Source organism: Hyperoodon ampullatus (assembly GCF_949752795.1).
Source record: "Hyperoodon ampullatus genome assembly, chromosome: 10".
NCBI classification, from domain to species: Eukaryota; Metazoa; Chordata; class Mammalia; order Artiodactyla; family Ziphiidae; genus Hyperoodon; species Hyperoodon ampullatus.
This window is the reverse complement of record NC_136923.1, coordinates 36,553,643-36,564,252: the sequence shown is the minus strand read 5'-3', so window position 1 is coordinate 36,564,252 and position 10,610 is coordinate 36,553,643. Positions and strand designations below refer to the sequence as shown.

The 10,610-nt window shown below is 50.2% G+C and overlaps 1 protein-coding gene across 3 annotated transcripts in view; it reads right to left on the bottom strand.

Annotated features, from left to right (window-relative positions):
• Positions 1–8,576: 8,576 nt before the first annotated feature.
• The window catches only part of RFT1 (RFT1 glycolipid translocator homolog), a gene marked incomplete at its 5' end in the record, with an annotated part of 37,805 nt that continues 35,771 nt past the window's right edge, over positions 8,577–10,610 (bottom strand). For all 3 annotated transcript variants that reach the window (XM_079713960.1, XM_079713961.1, XM_079713962.1), the window contains 2 exons: positions 8,577–9,422; positions 9,719–9,968. In XM_079713960.1, coding sequence (XP_079570086.1) covers positions 9,255–9,422; positions 9,719–9,968 — 418 coding nt within the window. In that variant the 3' untranslated portion in view covers positions 8,577–9,254. The remainder of the gene's footprint in view (positions 9,423–9,718; positions 9,969–10,610) is intronic.

Genomic DNA, 10,610 nt, shown 5'->3' with positions numbered 1-10,610 from the left:
CTCCAAGAAAAGGGGAAAGAAATGTTGCCACTGAAGGGAAAAAGACTCAACCACATGCATGTCTGTGGACTGGGTTTAGGTGGGAAGGAGGGAGCAGGTAGGCATGAAAAAAATATTCCCAGGGGCCACAGTTCCTCTCTGTTCAGCAGATTTATAATTCCACTCACAGAGCAAACGGGCTGGTGCAGGGCACCTCCTGCTTAGTGCCCCTCCATCCTCTCATGGAAGCCTTGCCACATCCTATGAGGCAAGTGCTCTAATGCCCAGTTTTAGATGCATAAACTGAGGCTCAAAGAGATTAACTACCTTGCTCAAGGTTGAAGTGGGGATGGGTCTGCCTCCAAGACCCTCTCTGGAACTCACACACAACCTGCCTTCCTAGTTCTCAAGGGAGAAGGAAAATAGGGCTGTTCGAAGAAAGGGAAAGGAGCGTGATGGGCTCAAGAGCGTGAGCAACTGAACCTGACAGGGGTGAGGGCCCAGGGGGCAGAGAGGTGAGACATTGGAGGCTGGATAGCAGGTGGTGCTGGGCTCCTGAGGGCACCCAAAGAACCAGACCAGGCAGAAGCGGGGGAAAAGGGATGGGTCCTGTGTTTACTAATGCCACATGTTTGGGGTTTAGTGCCTTCTGGGGGTGACAGGGCTAAAGAAAAGTGGTTAAATCACCAGTATTTGTAATGTCCTCACTTCTCGCTCTTTTGCTGGCCCAGCCGTAAACAGGCCTTGAGTGGGTTAATAGGAGCGAGGGTGGGGAGAACAGAGCTTGGGCTGGGGAGGGGGTGGGGTGGACAGCATCAGGAGAGGACTGGCCGTGGGTGAGGAGCAGAAGAAAAAGCGGGCAGGGAGGTGCGTACACAGGACATGTAGGGAGTCTTGCTATGGGTTGTTTTCTCCAAGGCTTTCAGAGCTGCATTTGCCTGTCCTACCTCTGTTCTCCTTCCATCCTCCCTGGGCTGTGCAAGGTGGGCTACTGACAGATGAGGAAACCGAGGCACAGAGAGGCAAGATCTCCTGCCTATGATTACAAAGTGATGGAGTGGCCAAAGTTAGCTGCCTTCCCACTCCTTGGTGGTGTCACCTGGGGTCAAGGCCACCAAGACAGGGGACCATGGGGTACAGACAACTTTTTCTTTGTAACACAACATAATTTTTGGCCAGATTTGTTCCTCCCAAATACTTCTTTTTTTTTTTTTTTTTTGCGGTACGTGGGCCTCTCACTGCTGTGGCCTCTCCCGTTGCAGAGCACAGGCTCCGGACGCGCAGGCCCAGTGGCCATGGCTCACGGGCCCAGCCGCTCTGCGGCATGTGGGATCTTCCCAGACCAGGGCATGAACCCGTGTCCCCTGCATCGGCAGGCGGATTCTCAACCACTGCGCCACCAGGGAAGCCCTCCCAAATACTTCTTATGCATGCTAATGCCTGTGCAAAACAATTACCTTAAATTCTTTAAGATGAGATAAAGACTGAGGTGGGAGAGGAATTGTGGGAGAAAAAGTCATGGAAGGTCAGCGAGGAGGTTTAAAACATTCAAAATCATGGATTTCAAACTTGGTGGGGTTTTTTTTGTTTTTAACAAAAAAAGCCTTTTTTTCAAGCAATTTCTTAGACTAACCCCTAATTTTCAAAACAGATAAAAAGGGTGCTGCTCCAGTTAGAGTAGGAGCTGGATGGCCCGTCCATCTCCTCAGGCTCAATGTTATCACTACAGCTCAAATCCAGCCCTTGTTAACCCGAGGGAGGAACGGAGCCCAAAGGGAGATGGTACCTGGCACGTGCTCAGTGCGCCACAGTTGGCAGAGTGAGGGAGGCTTGTTCAAGGTCACCCATTGAGTTAGAAAAGGGCAGCCAGGCTGGAGTATAACCATGTATGTGACACCATGGCGCCACAGTTGGCAGAGTGAGGGAGGCTTGTTCAAGGTCACCCACTGAGTTAGAAAAGGGCAGCCAGGCTGAAGTATAACCATGTATGTGACACCATGGGCCGCTTAGAAAGCAAAACTCTTCGTGTACTTCAGAAGGCAGACATGGACGCAAGCGGACTTCCCTGGTGGTGGTGCACATGGAAGGAACGCCACGGGCAGGACACCTCTGGGTTCTTCCCCCAGAGCCTGGCTCTCAGCCATGTGTTTGTAGGGTTGCTGCAGGGAGAGTGGAAAAGAGGCAAGGATGAGTGGCCAGTGCGCTTGGGCATCTTGCCATCAGCCCCGCATGATGTCACTCCCACTTACTAAAGAAAAAAGAAAAAAAATGCAAGTAGCTCTATCCCTTCTATTGCCCCCCAGAGCTGGACATCTGCACACCTGCAAGAACATCCTCTTGTCATTGGAGAGATGCCACTTAGGGTTTTCACAAGCCACATGAGGAAGAAAGGAATCTTCAGCTCTAGCTCAAGAACATAAAAATGCGCTGTGCTAATCTGGTTTGTTCATAAAATTGTTGTGTTAATGCCCTGGGGGAAACAAAAAGGAAAGCTATTTTAGCAACATTCCCTAGTTTGGTTGGGATTATGTGTGGGGGAAAACATTCCCGTTTCCCTCATGGCTAAGGGTTTTGGTTCTCCTGGGTCCTCATGGTTCTCCCTGCCTGGCCGTGCCAGTCCCTGATGAGGGCTGGATGAGAGTGTGCCCTGAGCCCAGGGGAAGGTGGGGCTAGTCAACGCTGGGGTTCACAACACACACCTCCCGAAAGGACCGAGGGTCCTGTGTCACCCGGAGTTGTCTCATAACTCTCCTTCTGAAAGATGCTCTCTGGTCCCCCTGATGCCACGCTCCCTGGTGTCAACTTTTGTCATTTTCAAAAAGCAGTGCAGAGAAGTGAGTGAAGAGCCACAGTGAGTCAGGCTTTCATTTCAGACTCCCCTTCTCTCCCGCCCGACACGGCTGCATGGCAGCCGCACACTATTAGTTCCACATAATTGAAAAGTGTGTCAGGATCTCTCAGACACGAACCCGAAACATGCTGCTCAGTTGTCACCTCCAACGTGACTAATGCAGTCGTGTCTTAATTAGTCACTGTTTACTGCGCTGACAGCATCAGAGCCCTGTTCCAAGGCCCCAGTTTGTGATGCGGATGAGATTAAAGGACTGAGAGTTGCCAGGTTTTCAGGTCCCCTTCCCACTGAGCACTCTGAACCCAGGTGGCCTCTGCCAAGTGCATTGGTCAGACCAGGGCAGCACTGTGACAGTAGAGCCAACAGGGACACATTTTTGGATGGAGGGAGGTAATGAGACAAGTAAATGGTGGACTAGAACATTCCCTCGCAAGTCGGTTGTTACATCACAGGCCCTTGGGCAGCTCCTCTGAGGCTGAAGGGGCAACTCCGGATGAACCATGCCACCTGGCCCAGCCCCTGCCCAGTGAGAGCTGATTGAACTGGGCACTCATCTGCCCCGAGGGTGGCCCATCCACTGGCTCCCTTATGACCCATGGCCCACAGTAGCTAGCCTGGGCCAGTTCCATTTCTCCTCAGGGGCTTTGTGTACAGAACAGAGCTTAAACCCGAGAGGAGAGACTGCAGGCAGGAGATAAAAGGTGGTGAAAGAGACTGTCTTGGGACTTCCCTGGTGGCGCAGTGGTTAAGACTCCACGCTCCCAATGCAGGGGGCCCGGGTTCGATCCCTGGTCAGGGAACTAGATCCCACATGCATGTCGCAACTAAGAGTTCACATGCCACAACTAAGGAGCCTGTGAGCCGCAACTTAAGACCCAGTGCAACCAAATAAATAAATAAATAAATATTAAAAAAAGAAAGAAAGAGACTGTCTCATCATTGGAAGAACGTGGACCTCTACCCGAGAGCAGCAGCTATTTCTGGGAACTCCTCCTCTCACTGCCCACCAGCCTGACTGCCCACCGTCTGGGCCCCAGGACAGGTGGGTATCACCCCAGTGTGAAGCCAGGAGGAGCACAGAAACCAGAAGCTGCCCCAGCACACAGCACCTGCTAGCCTCATGGTGAGGCAGCCGTCCAGGCATCCCCTCTCCTCCTTCTAAAGCCCCCTGGGGCCCTTTGTTCATTCAGCCTCATAGGTGCAGAATCCAGGACCCTTCAACTCTTCAGGAACCTACAGAAATGACTGAGATGGAAAAAAATTTACTGGATCCAAACACAAAGCTTCAAAGCTGATGTTCAAATGTCTATACCCCAGGAGAGTTAGCCAACCACAACTCCTGCATACTTACATACCTGTTATGCTCAATGTGGGACAGGGTGTACTGTAACAGCTTTGACAAGCCGTGGGGAGGGGTCTCCATGAGCATGCGGCAGCCTTGACAGGGTTCTGGGTGCACCTACTCTGGTGAGGACCCCGTTCATGAAGGGAAAGACCTAACTCCCTACAGCTCACCTCTAGCACTTTCCCTCTAAGCCATACTACCCCAGAAGGATGGAGAAGCTGACAGGCCAAGACTTCACTTTGGGAAAGGGGCACCTAGCAACTTCGGCTAATTAGTCTGGAGGATAATTAAGAAGTATTTATAAGACTTCCTTCATTAGGTCCCTAAAGGAGGCTGAACTACATTAGGAGCCCATTTTCCCTATTTCACTCTGATACACCCAGATGGTTCTGGTTAAGAAGGAATGACACTAAGTAGGGGGACTGATTCTGCCACAGTAATTGGGGTTGGATTGATGATGCAAATCAATGAGTCTTCCTTTCCCCCCAAACTCTTCAAATAAAACACCTTTCTTGCTACTCTTGAAAGTTAATTAGGGACTTCCCCAGTGGCCCAGTGGTTAAGACTCTGTGCTTCCACTGCAGGGGGCCTGGGTTTCATCCCTGGTCGGGGAACTACGATCCCACATGCCGTACAGCGTGGCCAAAAATAAATAAATAAGATAAAGTAAAATAAAATAGAATTTTTAAAAAAATCTAAAAAAAAAGAAATTTGGGCTTCCCTGGTGGTACACTGGTTAAGAATCAGCCTGCCAATGCAGGGGACACGGGTTTGAGCCCTGGCCTGGGAAGATCCCACATGCTGCAGAGCAACTAAGCCCATGCACCACAACTACTGAGCCCACGCTCTAGAGCCGTGAGCCACAACTACTGAGCCTGCGCACCACAACTACTGAAGCCCTCGCGCCTAGAGCCCGTGCTCCACAACAAGAGAAGCCACCGCAATGAGAATCCCATGCACCGCAACGAAGAGTAGCCCCCGCTCACCTCAACTAGAGAAAGCCCGTGTGCAACAATGAAGACCCAACGCAGCCAAAAATAAATAAAAATAAAAAATGCTGTTTAAAAAAAAAGAAATTAACAAATATCAATAAAATATTTACAACATTAAGGACATTCACTCAGGTAAATAGCAGTAAAACAAATCACTTTCCACCTGCATGTGATTGGCTCAGAAGTCTCATTTCCAAATAAAATACACGAGTCAAGCAACCGAATGAGGAAGATATAAAGGTGAAGGGGTACCCTGGACTCCCTAAAAACCACAGGCCTAAAATCACACACTTGTCCTCCCTGCCCTGATATTAGTTCTGACCTGCCAAAAATGGCTGCATATTTTAAAAACATGACCAAGAAAAGGACAGGCCAGACAGAGAAGACAGGAAAGAGAAAAGTGCTATCAACAATGAGGAGCACTACTTCGGGCGGAAGGGAAAGGCGGTGAATAAACTGCCAGGCCTGTCAGTCTGGGACACAGAAAGCTCCATTGCAGGGGCCAGGAATCCAGCCCCTCTTTCAAAGTCAGAATCATGGTCTAGTAACGTCAACGTAGGGAGAACCGTTCTGATGAGGAATAAAAACGATTCACGTACTCAAGGTACTTGCCCACTTTCCTTTTGAAATTTAAGAGTTTTTGTTTCTTTTTTGGAAGGAGAAGTAGTATGAAACATCTTCACAGAGATGTGAAGAAAATAATTTATTCATTTTAAAATGGGGAAATTGACATGAAACTAGCAATATGAATACATGGTTTTAAAAAAAGACAGGAGGGAGGAGGTGCCCTGGTGAATTAGGTAGTAAGTGGCAGGGAGTGGGGCAGAGTATACAGCATCTCCTGAGCCAGAAGTCACAGCTGAGGAAGCATTAAGTAGCACAGCAGCATCCCCTCACGGAGGGACCTGACAGGCCAAACCTGAAGACACCAACACACATGTGGCCAGAGCAGCACAGAAAGAAGAAATGCTGCTATCCTCACCAACAAAAGCTTCTTCGTTTCATAAATGGATGTACTTTAGAGACTTGTTTCCATGGAAAAGTAGCCTCACTATGTTTTGAGTGGCACTTAAAGCCTCAAGTGTGATTCCCCCTCAAAACCCTTCTTTGGTAACGTGGGGCAGCTCAGCACTCATGTATGCAAGCACCCTGAGGCACAGGTGTGGCTCTAGGGAGACGGGGGAAAGCCCCAGAGCGAGTGGTCGGGCCCAGCTGTGCTCCAGGGAGCAGCGGGGACAGAGGCAGAAGTCATGGGCTGCAAAGGGCCTGCTGCCCAAGTGCTGGAGCCCGGAAAGCAGGCGTTAGTAATGGGACAACACCTGCTTCCCAAAACCCTGGGCCACGGGGACTCCTCTTTCTATAAACGGGGAAGCAGGCCACAGGAAGCAGCCCCCGGTGGCCGTCCCAGCTGGCCATCTCTCAAGAGGCGCTGGCCCTGACTGCGACAGCCCTGTGCTGATAGCAGAGCCTGGCCGCATGGGGACGAGATGAGCATGAGCCCTTGCTGTCAGACACAGAGACTCTCCAAGCTGGAGAACAGAGTGGGAGCCGTGGTGTTCCTGCTCCCGAGGAGGTGGGGCATCAGCATTGCTGCTCAGGCAACGGCAGCTGTCTTCCTGGAGCTGGGAATGGACACTGTGAACACGAGCACGACTGGCCCTGGGCACTGCCGCTGGTGAGGATAATGGGGTGTGCCAACCTCAGTTTGCCGAAAGAGCTGGTCCTGAAGTCCTGCCCCAGAGATGCAGAGGCCAAAGGTCTGGAACGGATCCTGGAAACCTACATTTCTAACTTGCAATCCAGGTGATTCTGAGGCAGGTAGTGCGAGAACCACACTTTGAGTCTGGGGTCAAGTGGGCAGGGGTTGGGTGACAGGGTTCTAGGGGAGAGAGGGGTGGTCAATGGCAGCAGAGAAGGAACTTGTGAGGGCTGGAGGCCCATTTCTGTGCATTCAAAAGACAAAAAAAAGTACTTGTGGGGCTTTTCCTGGTGGCGCAGTGGTTAAGAATCCGCTTGCCAATGCAGGGGACATGGGTTCGAGCCCTGGTCTCGGAAGATCCCACATGCTGCAGAGCAACTAAGCCCGTGCACCACAACTACTGAGCCTGTGCTTTAGGGCCTGTGTGCCACAACTACTAAGCCCACATGCCACAGCTACTGAAGCCCGTGTGCCTAGAGCCCGTGCTCCGCAACAAGAGAAGTCACCACAATGAGAAGCCTGCACACTGCAACGAAGAGTAGCTCCCGCTCGCCACAACTAGAGAAAGCCTATGCGCAGCAACAAAGACCCAATGCAGCCAAAATAAATAAATAAATAAAATTTATTTAAAAAAAGAGAGAAGCCACCACAATGAGAAGCCCGAGCACCGCAACAAAGAGTAGTCCCCACTTGCTGCAACTAGAGAAAGTCCACGCGCAGCAACAAAGACCCAACTCAGCCCTAAATAAATAAATAAATAAATAAATAAATAAATTTTTAAAAAAAAGTACTTGGGGGCGGGGGGCTGCCTTCTGTGTGTGCCACCCACCCTACCCCACGGGGCAATCAGTTCTTCTAAGGTAGGCTGACCCTGCCTTACAAAATATGACCAAGCCCATGATTCTGGAGGGCCTCTGATTGTTCAGTGACACCTTGCATTTAGCTACTTTCCCTGCAATTAATACGAAGCATTCTCTCCTTGAATAGATAAAAAGGTGTCCAGGTGACTAGGTCCTAGTCTTGGTGCACTGGTGGTTCTTTATCCTTGGCCTCTTGGCTTTGGCTCCGGGCCAGTGGATTTAAATGTGTGCATTTCAGCCAAACTGCCATCTGATACAAGCTTCCCTGCTCTCTGGGTGTAAACATAGAAAGTTTGGGGACGTCGGGACTAGATGATTACTAGCTATTACCACCCAAGATATACTCTGCGCATGTAGCTCCAAAGGCCAATCACATCTAATTAATTAATACATTAATTACATCAGTTAATATAGTAATACATTAATGAAAGAAGAAGAATGCTTTGCTGCCTGAGAACAGCACCTGCTGGGTGCAGGGCAGGGAGGCAAGCCTTAGCCTGGGCTCACATTGTAGCCTGAAGGACCAGATCCGCAGCCTGCCAGTCTTGTCCTGGGGCTGGAATTCCGGTGTACTGACCAGTGCTGGAAGTAACAGGTCAGTGGGGGAAGGGTGTGATTCAGTGACACATGCCATACAGAATTTTCCCTATTTCATTCTGATGGAAAAAAAGACACCTCTATTCAACTTTAGTTGTCATCTGTGCAATTTCCTCATGAGAAGTTACAGCCAACTGCAAAGCGGTGTTCCCTTCAGAGTAGCTCACGAAGGATCACAGTGTCCTTCAAAGCCCTCCTCTCTCAAGTGGCCAGGCCAGAGGTCGTCAGCCGGCTTGCCCCTGCTGTGGGAAGACATGTGCTGGCCTGGGGGTGCGGGTGGGAGTGGGGGACAGCCATGAAGGGGAGAGACGTGACTCTGCCTAACTGTGGGAAATGTGACCTGAAAGACTGTGTCTTCATTTCTTAGATTTCTCATTGAACAATATTTCTCCTTCGCCAAACAACCAGGCCACAGTGTTGACGTGGGGAAAGCCACAACTCCAGGGCCAACTTGTTCTTGTTTGGTGCACAACATCACATAACATCAAGTCTCCTTCCGGCTTTTATGGAATATGTTAAATATTCCTGTGGAGGGTAAAGTGGCTACATCTCTCCTTCTGGGCCAGAAGATTAACTATTATCATCCAAGATAGAGTTTGTTGGAACATGTAGTTCTGAAGGTCAATCACAACCAAAAAGAATTAACACATCATTCAAAAAGAAAAATGCTGATTACAACAAAATGGTGAAAAAAACAATTGCATCTATTTTAAAAGCTTTTTGGTCTTCCCTTAAAAATGGAACTCGTCCTTGCTGTCTGAAATCTCAAACGGATGCTAAGTGTTTGGTCTGGTGGTTCGCTCCGATGACTCACCTGTGTGTTGGTCTCACTCCACTACAGACCCCCAACTGGGCTCTTCTGCATAAAAAACATGTTCCACCCACAAAACCGCTCCACAGCTGGTCCAGGTGCCATAGGGCTTCCACGAGGTCACGTCGTTTTGTCAGTGAGTCTGGACACACCTAACTGAGTCCTAAGAAAGTGGATCAGTTTGGTCTCTGTGAGGAATGCTGTCCCAAGAGTCACTCCCAAACAGAGGGCCCCCACAGCGACGTGCACCAGCATGGCTGGCCAGCCCCGCTCACAGCAGAGGAACACCTGCAGAAAGAAACCACTGTCACTGCCCCGGGCCCCCAGCCGTACCTCCTTTCTCTGAGGCAAGCCACGGGGAGTGGAGGCCCTACTGCTCCAGCTTCCAGTCAGGTAAAGGCATGACAGCTATGTACTAGGGTCTACTCTGTTCCCACGGGTAGTCCCAGAAGCTTAGGGGAAGGGGTAAGAGGAAGCAAGTACTTGTCCAGCTGGGTCAGGCAGAGCAGAAATGGGATGCCTGGAACGAGGGACAGTGGACATGCTGCAAAATCATGTGGTGTGAAGGCTGCAGGGCGCCTCACCTCGGAAACAGCAGTAATGCCACCACTGAGGGCAAATGCCCCGAGGAGGACTGGCGACAGGAACAGGCCGGCCAGGGGCTTGTGGGGGCTCTTCCGGTAGTAGCGGTGGATGAAGCAAAGGCTCTGTGTGATCCGAATGCCCATGTTGAAGCAGTTGGCCAAGATGAAGCCCACGCTGCCACACCAATGGGTCAGGAGATAGGATAACAGCAGGAACGAAGTTGAGAGGGCCAGCATTGTGAAATTGTACCTGGGAAGAGGGAAGCAAGCAATGCAGGGCAGTGGGTACCTGGTCCCAAGGCAGGGCTGCTACAAAGAAAGTGGCTGTGAACATGAATTCACAGAAAGCACCTTCAAGTTCCTGCGATCCAGCTGATTTTCACAACATCGAATGCTAAGTGGACAACATGGAAATGTCACTGTCCCTTTCACCCCTGAATAGAAGAGTAAGAAAATGAACAACTCAACATATTTATGGTGTTTAAGGATAATAACTGGTTACTTTAATTGACACTGTGATCAAAACACATAAAAATCCTTTTCAGCCTGTCTTTAACGTGAGACACAACAATATGACACAGATAACAATTACATGTGAACAGGCACTCTGACAGGTACTGTGAGGGGTGCTGGGGATGTACTGGTGGATGAACACACGGCCCTTTCCCTGTGGAGCTTGGATCCGTTTTATGGACGAGGAAACCAGGCAGAGGGAGGCTAAATAATTTGCCTAAGGAATGAGCCGACACCCCAACCTGACCCCTGGCCCCTAAACTTTAGCACCTCATACCGCTTCCCTTGCAAAATGCAGAAGCCCCATAACCTTGGCCAGTGGCTCTCACTCAAAGCAAGTGACCAGCTTCCATAATGAAATGGAAACAGGGAGCAAAGC